The sequence below is a fragment of the Diadema setosum genome, chromosome 18, assembly GCF_964275005.1.
Source record: "Diadema setosum chromosome 18, eeDiaSeto1, whole genome shotgun sequence".
In the NCBI taxonomy this organism is placed as follows: Eukaryota; Metazoa; Echinodermata; class Echinoidea; order Diadematoida; family Diadematidae; genus Diadema; species Diadema setosum.
The window spans coordinates 9,518,256-9,535,764 of record NC_092702.1 but is presented as its reverse complement, the minus strand read 5'-3'; the positions used below and the strand labels follow the sequence as shown (position 1 = coordinate 9,535,764).

The 17,509-nt window shown below is 38.5% G+C and overlaps 1 protein-coding gene across 1 annotated transcript in view; it reads right to left on the bottom strand.

Moving 5' to 3' along the window:
- LOC140241716 (dedicator of cytokinesis protein 1-like) overlaps positions 1-17,509 on the bottom strand; it is a 157,378-nt gene that overhangs the window by 28,295 nt on the left and 111,574 nt on the right. Inside the window, 14 exon segments of the mRNA XM_072321466.1 lie at positions 1,171-1,210; positions 1,213-1,342; positions 3,579-3,710; positions 6,306-6,389; positions 6,987-7,163; positions 7,772-7,943; positions 8,412-8,493; positions 9,657-9,798; positions 10,353-10,457; positions 12,409-12,498; positions 13,406-13,519; positions 14,380-14,511; positions 15,977-16,133; positions 16,866-16,951. Of these exon segments, the coding sequence (XP_072177567.1) occupies positions 1,171-1,210; positions 1,213-1,342; positions 3,579-3,710; positions 6,306-6,389; positions 6,987-7,163; positions 7,772-7,943; positions 8,412-8,493; positions 9,657-9,798; positions 10,353-10,457; positions 12,409-12,498; positions 13,406-13,519; positions 14,380-14,511; positions 15,977-16,133; positions 16,866-16,951 (1,643 nt within the window).

Here is a 17,509-nt window from a genome sequence, read left to right as displayed (position 1 = left end):
ATTTCAGTAAAATCCCTGGTTTTAATTGGCAGAGAAGCTGCGGTCACTGACTGTTTCCATGGTGATTGTCAGAAACTGACAACTTGTCAGGGCTGACAACTTTCATGAAACGGTGCCCAGGGTGCGGAGAGTGATAAAGAATTCTATATTCAAAGTATTTCAAGACATGTTTCAGAGTAAATAGACCTTTTCCCCCCAAGCCGTGCAGTGTACAACATTGGGGTACATGGAGGTGCATACCAGTAGTTATCAGCGGTTTGAATCTTACACAGCTGTTTTGTGCCCACACTCACATCAATAGGCTTTGAATGCTACAGTAGTCACAATATCATTGTGTCAAAGAGCTACAGTTTTCTGTGCAGTTTTCAGAGCAACTGGAAAACAACAACAACAGACAAATTAAAACAAAATAAAGGGGCAAGCAGCTTTGTAATCCAGCAAACAAGGCAAGAATTGATTTCATACAATATAACAGCAAGAACAATGTATGCAGCTTGTGTCGTAATGCATAGGGCAAGGACGGGGGGGGGGGGGGGGGGGGCTGGGTGAAGGGTAAGACTCTGTTTGACACTTCCATTGTATTAAGTCCTATGGCTGTATGCTTAGCAGTGACTCTCAGATATTCACTATTCACTCAGGGGAAAAACACAATGAAGCTTTCTCACTTTTGTTTATATATATATATCATGCAGCCCTTATTTGCCATACATTGAAGGTAAATGTGTATATAAGGGGAGGGACAAGGTTACACATTTGACTGTAGTTAAGAATGTCAACTCATATAAAAGAACTAAAATATATCCAATATATGATTAAGGGTCAGAAGTCAAATTCACCTGATGGAGTAGATCACTGTACATCATGGCATCTCTAGGGATATACAGCATACCTAGGCACAATTTTCACTCTCCACTGCTCAATGCTGAACATTTAGAGCAGTAATCTTACATAGGTTGCTCCGAAACTAAATTCCACATAGCAAATCAAAGTTGGGAACAATTAGGATTTGCAAAGGCCACTGTATCTAGTGTCACTGCGGGGTAGTAACAAACTGCTGAGGCGAGGCATTCATGCATTTATCCTCGGGTGAAACTGCAGAGTTATTGCATGGCATTTATATACTAACTTGGCCTGGCATTGGGACAGTGCCTTTTTCTCTCTAAGACTTACTCTTTCTCTGGATTTGAGATGATGCTGCTCCGCGAGCCTGCGTGTCGGATGAGGTGGAAGAGGTGGACGTGACAGAGAGAGGGCGCCCTGAATATGTCTGGCCTCGCGAATGTCGCCTGGCGAAAGATTGGATCAGCTTGTCGTTTGGTGTCAGGGCAAAATTCTCTATCAACTGTGCAATAAAAGAAGGGCAAAGGTCAATGTGAATATTAAGCTGCAGAAAGTCTTTTCTCCATCTCTCAAAATCCAAGAATGAGAGTAATGATGATGATATCTCCCTTCCTCATCCCTCCACATCATTTATCATTTTATTCATTCTTCTCCATTTCTCACATCATCCCCTTTAAGCTGAAATTTACTTATTTTGACAAAAATGAAATGTACATTAAGGCCCCCCCCCCCCCCTGTTCTGTCCCATCTTTCCAATATTCAGATAATCCTCTTTTCAACCTCTGATACATCCCACCAAGCACTACAATTTACTTATTTTGTAAAAATGAAAATGTACATTAAGCCCCTCCCCCCTGTTCTGTCCCATCTTTCCAATATTCAGATAATCCTCTTTTCAACCTCTGATACATCCCACCAAGCACTACAATTTACTTATTTTGACAAAATGAAATGTACATTAGCCCCCCCCCCCCCCCCCCCCCCCCCCCGTTCTGTCCCATCTTTCCAATGTTCAGATAATCCTCTTTTCAACCTCTGATACATCCCATCAAGCACTACATCATTCTACCCCTTTTCTCCTATCTCTCCAATGGTGTATCTTCCATCCCTACATTCATCTTTCCACCACTCATGTCTATTCTATCCCATCTTCTTCTAATCTCTCCAATGGTGTGTCTTCCATCCCTACATTCATCTTTCCACCACTCATGTCTATTCTATCCCATCTTCTTCTAATCTCTCCAATGGTGTGTCTTCCATCCCTACATTCATCTTTCCACCACTCATGTCATTCTATCCCATCTTCTTCTAATCTCTCCAATGGTGTGTCTTCCATCCCTACATTCATCTTTCCACCACTCATGTCTATTCTATCCCATCTTCTTCTAATCTCTCCAATGGTGTGTCTTCCATCCCTACATTCATCTTTCCACCACTCATGTCTATTCTATCCCATCTTCTTCTAATCTCTCCAATGGTGTGTCTTCCATCCCTACATTCATCTTTCCACCACTCATGTCTATTCTATCCCATCTTCTTCTAATCTCTCCAATGGTGTGTCTTCCATCCCTACATTCATCTTTCCACCACTCATGTCTATTCTATCCCATCTTCTTCTAATCTCTCCAATGGTGTGTCTTCCATCCCTACATTCATCTTCTACCACTCATGTCTATTCTATCCCATTTTCTTCTAATCTCTCCAATGGTGTGTCTTCCATCCTACATTCATCCTTCCACCACTCATGTCTATTCTATCCCATCTTCTTCTAATCTCTCCAATGGTGTGTCTTCCATCCCTACATTCATCTTTCCACCACTCATGTCTATTCTATCCCATCTTCTTCTAATCTCTCCAATGGTGTGTCTTCCATCCCTACATTCATCTTTCCACCACTCATGTCTATTCTATCCCATCTTCTTCTAATCTCTCCAATGGCGTGTCTTCCATCCCTACATTCATCTTCCACCACTCATGTCTATTCTATCCCATCTTCTCTAATCTCTCCAATGATGTGTCTTCCATCCTAATTCATCTTTCCACCACTCATGTCTATTCTATCCCATCTTCTTCTAATCTCTCCAATGGTGTGTCTTCCATCCCTACATTCATCTTTCCACCACTCATGTCTATTCTATCCCATCTTCTTCCGATCTCTCCAATGGTGCGTCTTCCATCCGTACATTCATCCTTCCACCACTCATGTCTATTCTATCCCATTTTCTTCTAATCTCTCCAATGGTGTATCTTCCATCCCTACATTTATCCTTCTACCACTCATGTCTATTCTAATCCCATCTTCTTCCGATCTCTCCAATGGTGTATCTTCCATCCCTACATTTATCCTTCTACCACTCATCTCTATTCTATCCCATCTTCTTCCGATCTCTCCAATGGTGTATCTTCCATCCCTACATTTATCCTTCCACCACTCATGTCTATTCTATCCCATCTTCTTCCGATCTCTCCAATGGTGTATCTTCCATCCTTACATTTATCCTTCCACCACTCATGTCTATTCTATCCCATCTTCTTCTAATCTCTCCAATGGTGTGTCTTCCATCCCTACATTCATCCTTCCACCACTCATCTCTATTCTATCCCATCTTCTTCCGATCTCTCCAATGGTGTGTCTTCCATCCCTACATTCATTCTTTCACCCTTAATGTCTATTCCTTTCCATCTTCCTCTCTTCTCTCCTTCCTGCTGCACACTCCTCTCCCCATATCTCTGCCAACCTTCTTGCCATATCGCTCCTCCACGATCTGCCTCCTCTTCTGGAACTGCGCCTCCATCTTATGCTGGAAGGGTCGAAGGTCATCAGACATCTTGTTCCTGTGCAGCGTCAGGCCGAGCTCAACAAGAGGGATCTATGTGCGAAACAGAGCTACACGTATTGATAAAAGATCTGGTCGTGTGGGTATATCATGGAGTGGGAAGGCTGGGCCAGCTCGAGTATAGCATTAGAGAATCAATGTAACAAATTGTGTACAGTTTTATCACTGATCTCTATTTACGTACACACAGCCAAAGAATCTTGACTGGAGTCGACGGTTACCTATGAGTGTATGCTTTGATGCACATTTCTGCTGACCAGTGGTATTTGTGGTTTTGGAACGTACCCCAGTGGGCAGAGAATGTCCCAGCTTTACCAAATCTCTAACCATTCTTCACTATAACAATCGTGCAAGCGTACGTGCACAATGGGCTGCCACATCTATGCACTCACTGTGGCATACAGAGGATTGCTATGTCTCTTTCAATTCGCTTTTATTTCATTCAAACAGATAAAAAACATTCAAACAAGGTATATAAATAAATTCAAATAGACAATAAAAATGTAACAGAATGTGGAGACAGCAAGGAAAACAAAGTTTTATAAGCAGCTACCACCATAACAAAAGCATTTATACTAAAAGTCATATTAAGTCGAACAAATAAATGTGCATAGAAATTAAAACCAAAGTAATTAAAAATACATGTTCTACAATAGACATATAAAAAGACAAAAAACAAACAAACAACAAACAAACACAGAGTAATACCCGAATGCGTAGATTACTTTTCTTTTTCCAATAAGAATAATTTAAATCTTCGTTTAAAAACATTTAAAGATGGACTCATTTTAATTGCCTGTGGCAAATTATTCCAAATTAATGGCCCTCTACACAAAACAGAATATAAACCAACATTTACTTTATTAAGAGGTAAATGATAATTCTGAGGATTTCTCAAACAATACGAGTGAATAACACTATTAACTGAAACAAGGAAGAAAGACTTGGGGGAATGCAATTTTTAAAACATAAATACACCAATATTATCATTGTTCAATTCAAAAATATCTAAAATATTACATTTCATAAAAAGAGGTTTAGTGGAGGCAAGATAATTGGCATGACATATAATTCTTACTGCTTTCTTCTGCAGACGGAAAAGTCTGACCATAGAATAATTTGATGTATTTGCCAAAGCAATGTTACTATATTGAAGTTGACTTAATATAATAGCATTATAAATCATAAATAAAATACTGAGGAAAATATTGTAATTTGTATAAAATACCGATACATTCAGAAATCTTATTACAGACTGAATCAATATGTTTATGCCAAGATAATTTATCATCAATAATGACACCAAGAAATGACAATGAACTCGTAATTTTTATAAGATTGTTATTCATATAAATTGCTGAATTCTGTATAACAATTTTCTTATTAGTAAAAATCATACATTGAGTTTTCTTCACATTCAAAACTAATTTATTCATAAGAAGCCAGTCATGAATTTTTTGAATCTCTTCATTAAAACGTAACAATAAAATATTAGTATTACAAATGTATCATCAAACATAAACATACTGGTATATTATCCAAATAATTTGAAAATAATTTTAAAAAATTACCTCGGATACCATAACTTATCAAATAAAATAGAATGATCTAAAGAATCAAAAGACTTGCTTAAGTCTTAAAACAAACCAATTATTGTTTGATGAGAATTAAGTGCATTAGTTACTTTTGAAATAAGGTTAATCAAAGCATAGGACGGGGAGTGCCCAGAACGAAATCCATATTGACATGGTGTTATATTATATTTGTCTAAAAATAACAGAAATCTATCATATATACATTTCTCAAGAATTTTAGAAAAAACAGGTGACACAGAGTTATTAACATCATGACTTGGACCACTTTTAAAAACTGGTATAACTTTGGCAACTTGAAGTTAAATTGGAAAAATACCAGAGGATAAAACACAATTAAAAATGTCACATAAAGGATAACATATTACATGTATTACTTTTTTTACAAGAGCTATATCAATGTCATCATAACCGAAACTTGAACCGTTGTCACAATTACATACAATTTTTACAACTTCTCCTGGGGTAACAGGGTTAAAAAATGCTGTATTCTCATTTTTCTTTACAAATTGAGTATAATTATCATTGGTACAGACTTGAATTGTATTCTTCAAATACAAACCTACATTAACAAAATGATCATTAAAAACTTGAGCAATTTCTTTACCATTTTCAACTTTCCTATCATCTACCATAAGAAAATCAATACTAGGTTGTACATTCCTTTTACCCACAGCCTTACTAATAAGTTTCCAAGTTTTTTGAATATCAAACTTAACCTCCCAAAACCTGTTCTTAAAAAAATCATTCTTAACACGCTTAATCTCATTATTCACTTTATTATGAAATTGCTTATACACCTTTTCTCTATAAATTGTTGGATTTTTTAATGTATTTCTTTTATATAAAACATATTTCTTATTACACAATTTTCGTAAATCATTATTAAACCACGGTTTATCTATACGGCGTTTACATCTGCACTTTTTTTAAGGAAAACATCCATGACAAAAGAAACATAGCAAGAATCACATTTTTGTTGAAGATGCATCCTACCCAATACCTCTCCCTCAAAATGTTTTCAGTGACACTGTACCTGTTCAGCAAAGAGCTCCTTAAGTCTTGTGATGTGGATAACATCCTCGGGATGTTTGGTGATGTATTCCTCCACGCAGAACGCCTGAGAGTAAAATCAAGGAGATAAAAAGCATCTTTTTCATCTTACTATCCAATTTAGGAAGTGATTTGATTTGATTTGATTTATTTCATTTATATATTTTTATTGATTTGATTTATTTCTGCATTCAATCTTTGAGGACAACATACCATATGCATCAGGAAGACTTTCATTTTTTTTTCCTTCTTCCACTACAATTCTGTTTGGTAACCTGCACAATATTAGGTAATTTTTTCTTCTTTCTATGGCACAATGTTTCCGGTTGATACCATTTGCTAGCCATGAGGGGTTGGCATCATTTGTCCATTTTCTGGTGTAGTCATGTGGAAGGATCATTAATTTCTACTACCTCACTTAAACCTAGTATTACGTAATTGTCTGTGAATAAGGATTATTCACCACATTTTCACTCGTGCTGTGATGCTATATATGAGCACTGCAACACAGATTTTTCTCTGGTGGGATTGTCTCGCTTGCACTCTAATCAAATTTTGGGAAAATCATTTTAATGACTCGCTGAAAAACTAAGAGCTGATATGGGTGCACACATGATGAAGGGATAGCATTCAAGAGTCCTAATAAATCTGTCGTGCTACTAACCCGTTCATACATGACCGGTCCGCCCATGACGGCCGAGTCAATGACCCCATTGAGCTGCAGGCTGAGGGGGTTGATGGGAAGGTTGGGGTCCTCCTCGTGCTGGATGATGAGCGCCCTCAACTTTCGGTTGACGTCCTCCATGTTCTCGATGGCATTCTGGATGGGACTCAGCTCTTCCTGCATGAGTCAAGCCAGTAAATATTACATGATGAAAATCTAGAAAACCTGTGAGGTTGGTAGACTTGTAAAGACATTTCATTCATCCTTCAGTGTCACAAAGATAAACTGTCTGATAAAATTCTTTTATCACTGAAAACTGAATCTCAACAGGGCTCTTCATTCATGCGAAATGAAACATTCTCAATCACACCATTTTGACACACAAACTTATTCACCTCAGCTCCATTTGCGCCAGTTTTTGTGTTTTTTAGATATTCTCTTATTTTTTCTTTTCTATTTGAACACATTGCGACCCTATTCCCATAGGTATGCTACAATTATGTACATCCCAAATTTGGTAAAATTCATTGTGTGGTTTCCAAAGAGAACATGAAAATTTAAAAAAAGTTTATGCATAATGGACGCCGATGGATGAATGATCGCAACAGCTCACTTAAAGTGCGGCTCACATGAGCTATAAAGAGAGAGAGAAAAAATATCAATATAGATATGAACTTAAAAACCTTTACATATATCACAGTAATGCTATTTTCAAGCAATTTATTGCAAGATCAATATGTATGACTGTCCATCAAAAAGGTTTTTTTGAAATATCACAAACTGACTGTGAAAGTGTCTGTGACTTCAAACCAGCGCAGGATGCCCGGCAGTTTGTACTCTGTGCTGAAGTGGGTCCTCTCAATCCACATGGTCTTGAACTCATTGTCTCGGTCCTTTTGCTCTTTATGGAAAGGTCTTGAGTAGGTAAACTTCTGCACCTCATTCACTGAGTAGTAGCTGTAGGATAGAGCACAGGAAATGGGTCACATAGATAGCAGTTAAAGTAGTGACCTCTTGCTAAAATTGTCAGCCAACAAAATGACACATGCTGATTTCTTTTTTTCCTTCTCCTTTCCCTTCCTCACAGAAGCAAGATAGACAACACAAGTCAATAAAATCTTCAGTCAAATGCCTTGGAAGTTTATACCACACACATATATGATTAAAAACAAAAAATTAAGTGACTACAGCTCTTTCCCAGAAACAAGCACACATCAAATGAATCAAAGATTGGTTCTTTACTTCATGTAATCCTGAAAGTAGAAGTCTATTGATATGATATGACATACTGATGGTTTCAACAAACCAGATGAATGGTAAACAATAATCAATCTCACCCACACATAGTTTCAATGGAAAAGGTAAGGAGATAATTGATAATGTTTTGACACAGGTAGTAGAATGTAAATGTTTTCAGTTGAATACCTGAGAATCTGCTCACTGATGTTCTTCCCTCTGAACTCCCTCTTGTTGTCTCTCTTTGGTTGAACTGGGACAATTTGCAAGACTGGAAGAATGCAGAGTTAAGGAGAATTCCCATATTAAATGTTCATTTTCACTCCTCCAGCATGACATTAACACGTTCATTCAGGTTCATTCATTCACTCGTACAACACAAAGTCGATACCGTATACTGACTAATGCTGGTCATATGGCCCTTGTGGGGTAGACCACAAAGGGATCATTCCCTTTTTTAGGGTGAGTGTATGTGACAGACCACTTTGGTTGGTTCATACTCTGCTCTTTACAAGGTATGTGAAGTGGGATCTTTCACATGTTGTAACTCTCTCACACAGGGAATCTCCAATTTACATCCTATCTGAGGGACAGAGTGTTTTGTGTTCTTAGAGGGGATAGCATGATAACATACAACATTGCTCAGCAATGCTCGTGGGGATTCAATCCTCACCATTTGATTGCAAGGCATACATGCTTCTGAGTGAGCCACCTCACTGCATTTGCACCCAGGGGTCAACAATAAAATACAGCACAGAGAGCTGGACAGTGCTATTTGAAAAGAAGGAGGAGACTTTGGCATCCCTTTATTTTCTGGTTTAATACACTATTCAGTCAAAGAATCAGTACTGACATACTTGTGTGTCAGAAACAAAAGAATAAAATAAAAGAAATAAAACAGTTTCACCAAACATGCAGAGGCTGACTAAACCTACATACTGTACACTGTAGGTTGAACACCATGGAAAAAAGGAGAGTCAACACAAAAAGTCTGAATCATACTGTGAAACACCTTCCTTATCACATACAGTGTACTTCATTTCTCATAGATAAGAGCATAGATTCAATGATGAAAATATCCACCTCTCATTGCTGAACTTCTGACCTTGTACATTATTTGTAGCATCTTTAGTCCTTGAAGAGCATTATTCCTGACTTCCTCTTTCCCAGGTAACAATACTAAGTGTCATCTTTAGGGGCCTACACCCACTCCTGGACAGTACAGATGGGCATTGTAGAAAATAAACAGTCTTGCCAAGATACATTAATGCAAGAGCAGTTGCAGTCCTAACACAAGCAGCTAGCACAATCCAACAATTCAATTCCCTCTCTGATACAGGAAATACGATGTAGAGTAAATGATACAAAATGTCTCCAAAAACACTGTAAAGTTGAAAAAATTGAAAAGATTTTGCAAGAGGCAAAAAAGGATACTCTGTCCCTTGTTATCAAAGAGCTCCTTGTCAGGGGGCGTGGTCTTGTTTAGGAGGGTGGCATTGGGATACAGCTGCTGTTGCCTAGCAACAAAGTCTGCCAACCTCTCGTACTCCTTCCCCCTGTAGATGAAGACTCGATTCTGAAAGGCAAATCACAGACAAACAGTAATGTTTCAAATGCCTGTTTATGTTCATTTCGTCAGCATTTTTGGCAATATGTAACATCTTGGTTTGAATAAGAGAAGACAAGTCTATGAAATGAAACCCAACAAATGCATCCTGATCATCTTGAGCATCCAAATGTAATTGATGAAAGTTTCAACGGTATGACCATCTTGTATGTCTCAATTCTACTGCAGGCAATATTGCAAAATTGTCTCGTACTAGCATTCGTGACTACGTAATGACAAGGACTTGTTCCAAAAGTATGAATTATAGAACAACTTTATCGATCTTGATAGTCACATTAAAGACATGTGATATACCTTACTTTCACATGTCTTTCTTATTTAGCTATATTTTATCATCTGTGTCCGTTAATTCTTTGGAACATATCCCCCTAGAATGACAACATTTTAACACTTGCACAGTGTATGACCTTGATAATAAAACTGCATGATAGGTCTAACAATATTAAAAAAAAAAAAAACAATACTCAAAAGATGGTGAAAAGGCTCATTGACCTTTGACCTACCCTCAAGAAAGCTGGGAATCCTTGGCCAATATACCAGACCTTAAAGTACTCTGGGGCTGGCCTTGGTTGCTTCATGATGTTATCATAGAGGTCTGCTTGTCTCCTCTGTTATAACAGCACAATCAAGAATTTAGTCCACAAACATAAAAATAAAGTCGACAATAATTCTGCACAATGAAAACAAATGAGTAATACATTGAATCGACTTTTTATCACATAAATTCATATATGTACATTGTACATGCCGTGTTGAACATACCACATCTACATAAATTGGCAACTTGACACTGCAATGTAAACCCCATTATGCTTTCCTTTCAGAAGTGATTCGAACATAATTTCCTACTAAAACAACAAGGCAAGTGCCAAAATGTGTCTCGCCCTTGTGGTGACCATCCACTCACCAAGGGACATCTACCATCCAAGTTTGGTCACAAACGGACCTATGGATCAAAAGTTCTGACCCATAATAGAAATGCGCCTTAAAAACATAACATTGGGCTCTAAAAGTTTGTTGACCCATGCTTGTGACCATTGACCTTGTGGTGACCATCCACTCCCAAGGGACATCTACCATCCAAGTTTAGTCACAAACAGACCTATGGATCAAAAGTTATGACCCATAATAGAAACGCGCCATAAAAACTTAAAGGGGCATAGTCCCGGTAGTGTAGAGGGCGCTGTTGATGATACTGCCGATCACCGTTAGCATTGATACAAGGATTACCGAAGTTGAGCTGTCATCAAGAGTAAAGTGCGTAAGTGTTGCTAAGTAACGTTGCCTTTGTTGTCTTCTCTGCGCATCGCGCAGTCTGTAGTAATGCCAGGGTGCGTGCATATGTGCTTGTTCGGGGTTCCCACAGAAATTTGAAAACAATTCCATGACTTTTCCATGACTAAATTGCTGCTTTCCATGACTTCTTTTCTGGCACGGTTTCCAAAATCAGACAATCAGACAATCAGTTGCCAGACACGACAAACTGGAAAGCTGCCATAGCCAAGAGGTAAATGCAATTCCATGACTTTTCCATGACCAAAATCCCCTTTCCATGACTTTTCACAAATTTTCCAAATTCCCTGACTTTTCCCTGACTTTCCATGACCACAAATTTTTCCAGGATTTTCTATGACTGTGGGAACCCTGTTGTTATCATGACATCACAAAAAAAGTTTGCTAAAGCTGTCATCCCCCTCAGCTGAATCATGAGCCGAGCTGTGATCCGACCACTGACTACAGTGAATCGGACTTCTTCGGACTCGGGGAAGTGGGCCAAAGCGTAAGCGCTAAAGAGGAGTCGATAGCGTAGGTCTCTATAGGAAACTTGCGCTATGCGCCCGCGTAAGCATTTGACTAAAACACCGGGACCATTTACCTTTAACATTGGGCTCTAAAAGTTCGTTGACCCATGCTTGTGACCACTGACCTTGTGGTGACCATCCACTCCCCAAGGGACATCTACCATCCAAGTTTGGTCACAAATGGAGTTATGGATCAAAAGTTATGACCCATAATAGAAACGTGCCATAAAAACTTAACATTGGGCCCTAAAGTTCATTGACCCCTGCCTGTAAGCTTTGACCTTAAGGTGACCGTCATATATGGCAAAATGTGAAACTTTGTATGACCCCTCTTCCCTCGAAGTTTGATTGCAATTGAAGCCCAGAGTAAAGAGTTATTGAAGTTTATGTAGCGTTACGGACAGACGACGGACGGACGGACGGATGACAGACGGACACGGACGACGGACGGACAGACGCCGCAGGCGATCCCTTAGTCTCCCCTCACCTCCGGTGGGCTCGACAACAAACCACAAACAACAGACTGCTTACTTTTTAAACAAAATATTTTGTTTAAAAGACCTTTTGTCTCATGTCTTTCACGGTCAGAGCCATTGAAGTTTAAACTGTAGTGGGCAACCACATTATCAATACTGGCAAATATTTATTATGTATTTAAATGTATCAATATAGTTTTCTGCATATGTGTTGTGTTTGTGTGTGTGTGCGTGTATGTCTAATATCATCTATACTGGCTGAAGGTGTTCACATAACTCACCAGAATCACGCTGAGCTGCACATAGTCAAATGTTTCCCTCTCGTACTGATCGCAAAGTTCCTTGCAGCGAGAAATCCCCCTCTCCCACATCTGTTGGGTCAATCAGACAAATTATCTGTTGTGATATGTCATCAACACACACCAAATCTTTTCTTTTACTATATTTTCTCTTTTCTTCCTAACTTGGCACAGTAGCTTACAACTCACAATAAAAGATTCATCCTTCCATAGGATCACCAGACTATCCCTCTGTGACCAAATATTAATGGGGACTTTTCACTAGTCATGAGAAGTTATCTGTCTGTATACCACTAAAGGGTCACCAATACAGTGTGAGTAAAGGGAATGTCTGCTATTTTGCTTGGTACAAAGCAGTCATGTTTATTGATGACACCCCTACCAAAGAATTCATAAACATTGTTTGTGAGGTATGAGTTTCTTCAATTTATCTGTCCTCTGTACAAATGAAATTTGTTCAGATCACAACTGCTGATCTACACTCTTTGCAAACATGTCAGAAAAAATGTAGATCAGCAATTGGGATCTTATAAATTTCATGTGTACAGAGGGCAGACAAATTGAGGAAAACTCATACCTCATATCTTCACCCTTCTGCTTAATATCTTGCTTTCATTTAACATTGTTTGTGTTACCCTTTAAGGTAGGGTAGGGAAATCAGAAAGAGGATAAAAACTCTCATCTTCTACTGGATGCAGTATGCATTCTCTCATTCACAGCTGTTGCATACAGATGTCTCAGTTAGGCATAAAACATATTCTGCTGTGGCATATCTACATCAACTTCCACTAAAAACATAAAAATAATTTAAACCTCATAATAAGCACCGCAAAGAGCGATCGCAAACAATATTTGTGCAATCACAAGGCGCATATACTAGTCAAACTACTGTCTACCAGAAGCTGGTATTAAAGTCTATCATAGGCAACAAACATGAATAATCCTTAATTTGCATTATGGGTGGACTGTCAGCACACACCTTGCCCTTGTCGAAGAATTCAATGATGTCATAGTACAGGACTTCTTTCAGCTGCCTCTCAGTGACGGCGTCAGGGTACTTCTCACTCGTTATATAAAGTGGTGTGTCTGTCCACTACAGGGTTGGTAAGACAATGACAGGGAGGGGATTTCTCTAGGCTAGGCATGTTCATTGTTAAAGATTGCATACATAGAAACTGAATTAGTTCCAATACTGTAGAAGTGGATATTTTCGCGCGACTAATTTTTCGCGCTTGGCCATGTCAGAAGACTTGCGCAAAAATTTCCACTTTTACAGTAGTATATAAAATCTGAGATTGTGATATGCAGAGCATATGCAATTGGAACACAGCATTAAAAACCAAATGAAAAATTTAATGCTCTTTATGCCATCCCTGCAACTAATCTTTCATAAAATTCTACGTGCTTGCAGTATGATTATGCTCTTGTTCTTACAGTAGGCTTCCTTTCTACTTCTCTTCTTCTGTGTAGTGCAGATTTCTTGGCATTTAATAACCCGTTGAGGATGGTTTGATTTTGGTACAACACGCATTTCCCATAGACACCTGCCCGAGTATACTCGGGACTCATCCTCAACGGGTTAAACATCATGCATGGAAAAAAACAAAAACAAAAAAAAACCCTGTCTTATTGCTGCAAGTCTATTTGGAAATATCTTTCACTTCTCCATACATATTGAAGTCAACATCAACATTCATTAGTCATGTCATGTTCTGAAGTCCAACACACTTATCTCGGTACAATGTGGGCACTTCTAATCTGTTCATCACTGCAACATGTACACTAAAGAAATTGATCACAATGAATTCATAGTGAAAGTTTTTGTTCAACAAATAATTTATTCCTACTGAAACCAAGCATAAACAAGCTGCTTAAAACATCAAATAAGATTGTCCCCTTCTTAACTGATTCCTTGTCAAAGTAATTGTGTGGAGTACTTCATGATTATATTACCTTCTGTCTATCAGCCTGCAGTTGCAAAGTGAAGGCAGCTTCTGTGTAGTTGTCGCACTCCAGGTGCAAATCGCAAAGCTTGTAGAGGTAGCGTGTGTACATGTCTTGGCGGTCAATATCCTTGTAGAAATTCTGTCGGAGAAATAAGCATGATTGTACACATACAGTTCGACCTCGATTATCCGGCCTCCTTTAATCCGGAAATCTCTATTAATCCGGACGCGTTCACGCAGTGAAGGACTTTTTTTTTCATCCAAAAATTGAGAAAAAACAGTGACTTTCATGGATCTATTTCACTAATTTCATAAGATGTGCATGATAGGTTTCTCAATATCTAATGAGGTAAAACATGTATGATTTTCACATAGAGATATACTTTATTTTTGTGATGAAGGGACTACAATTTTGCGCAGGCTAGCATAGATTACACCACCACTGCTGGGTACGCTACCTGCCTAGCTGCCAGTGCACTGGGACGGCAGCTAGGACGGCAGCTATATACATTAACATTGTGTCTCCTATATCCGGCCAATTCGCTTATCCGGATGAGCGCCGGTCCCGACATGGCCGGATAATCGAGGTCGAACTGTAATCATGAGACAAGTTCTTGCAAATGTCAGGCAAAAATTTTGCTGGTATTGCATCGTAATTTGCTATGCATTTTTTTTTTTTTTACATGACTGCTATACAAAATTTCTTGTGTGTAACACATTATTTACATACGACTTTAAAGAACTTTGATAAAAGTATTTTCCCATTGATCAAAACTGCTAATCAAATTTGTAAAATTATTCCCTGAATGTGTATGATTAGAAACACAAATTCTATCCAGTCGTGTCAAAGGTAAATTATAAGATTTGTATCAACTAATTCTTTCAGGGGGGCATTTCATGAAGCGTTTTGTGGGATAAATTAGTCGGCCAAATTTGCTCTCTTCCAGTCAAATACAAGGATTCCAGTAACTTGTAACAGTTTGCCAGAAAAAAATATGCAAAATAACGCTTCATGAAATGCCCCCCCCCCCCCCAGGACTCAATCTATGGAAGTGCATTTAAAAAGGAAGGAAATGATTTTGCTCACAGGACCAGTATCAATCATGAAGAAATGAATCAAACTAGAGGAGGCATGTATTTATTTCCTGCAGCATTTCTCTTCTTTGCCTATTTTTTCCTTCATTGTTTGCAAGAATTCTCATTAATACAACCTTACCACTTTCCCATTAAGCAACAAGTATGATGATTTCAGAGACACCAGCATACCATCAGAGCAGCATTACTGATGATTATTATCACCATCATCTTTAACATATCTATCAGCAAACATCATTGCCATTCTAAACATCACTGCCATTACTAACATCACTACATTGTATTTTCATCAGTTCTACAATTGAACTCATCATCAGCCCAATCACTAATATCACTCTATCAAGGACACAGAGATATGACCATCATCATTTTAACTATTACTATCATCACAACCTTTTTATCCTCATCATTACAATCATGAATACCATCAGCATCAGCATCAAAATCAAAAAGTCATCCTTTTCCCTTTATCATCATTATCATCAGATCATCATCATCCCAATCCTTACCAGGAGGTTGACGATGCAGCTCATCCTGTTCTCCTTGTTGTCTGTGTGCATGATGGCCCGGTAGTTCAGCAGTCTGTCCAGCAGCTTGGCCACCATGATCACAAAGTTCACCCCACTCTCCCGCAAGTACTGATGCTTCTCACAGAAATCTACCAGGCTAGATAAGGATCGTAACACAAAAGTTTTCATCAGTCTTCTTTTGTATAGCACAATATGACTGGTTGATACAATGTGCTAGTCATCAGTGGTCACCTTGGACACCCCACACAGGTTTACATGATTTCCCCTTTTGAGATATGGATGTGTGATAGAGCACTTTACTTTGCAGTTTAGTTTCCATCCTGCTCTGATGGAAAAGTAAACTTCAGCATGTAGGAGTTGTGATCCTTGAACACACACTTGATCTTCAATGTATTATAACTGAGTGAAAGGACTTTTACCTACAATATTGCTCAGCTGGTCTCACTGGCCTCAAAGCTGAGACCTTTTGATATTTAGGTAGACACGTGGCCCAGATCAGCCTCCCTGCATGTGGCACAGGTCAGCCTATTCAGGTAGACACGTGGCCCAGATCAGCCTTAGGGCAGGGGCCCTAAGGCTAAGGTATGTTTTTACATCACCACAGTAACTTATGTGTTCAGAGTTAATAAAGGTCAATCAACTCATCTATTCAATGGATACAGGGTAAATCTACGTGAAATGAAGAACTTCAAAATGGAGCAAGACTAATCTTTGACATAAAAAAGGACATCTCTGGCTTTACAATATAAGAAAAATCACACAGCCTTTATACAGCATTGACACATTGAAGGTTTAGTCAAGTACAAAATCAACTTACAAAAGGCTGACTGCCTCTTACTGACTGGTAATAAGGACAAAAGCAGCTTACATCTCTTTGAAGAGATCCTTGAATTGTTCGTCCCCTCTGCCTCCTTCTACCAGGGCATCCAGCTGACTGATGATTTCCCGTTCAAACTGAGGAAGGAACACCAAAGAGAGAGTGATAAAAAAACTATGTGCACCAATATTCTTTTTATCTACAAAATTTTAGTAACAAGTTTGAGTCTCTCAATTTCCTTGGGGTGAAAAACAGTTTATGAAAATTGTTAGGTTTCTTGAATCTACATTACTCAGCACAACTACAAAATTTATTAGAGGTAGGCTTTAAATACTGATCAAATCCTAAACATCATCTGAAGTGCATAACATTTCCCTGATGCCATTAAACACAAAAAATTGAACCGCTTGTCAAATTGCTTGGTAGCCATGATTCCGAAGACTCACTAAATACATGGCATATACAGTAACATGCTGAGAAGCACTTGTGGTGTTACAGTGATACATTTAAAACAAGGAAAAGTAGAAATTACGCGGTGCGTAATATATGTCCCCGCCGGAAGTAGCATTTAGTAGCAAAATGTACAATATAGGTAAAAAGATCAAGGTCAAAGGTCAAAGAAGTCAAAGGTCAAAATTCTATGTAGAAGTTTTGAAGCCCTCACCTAGTGCCATCACATAAAGCAAACGGAATCG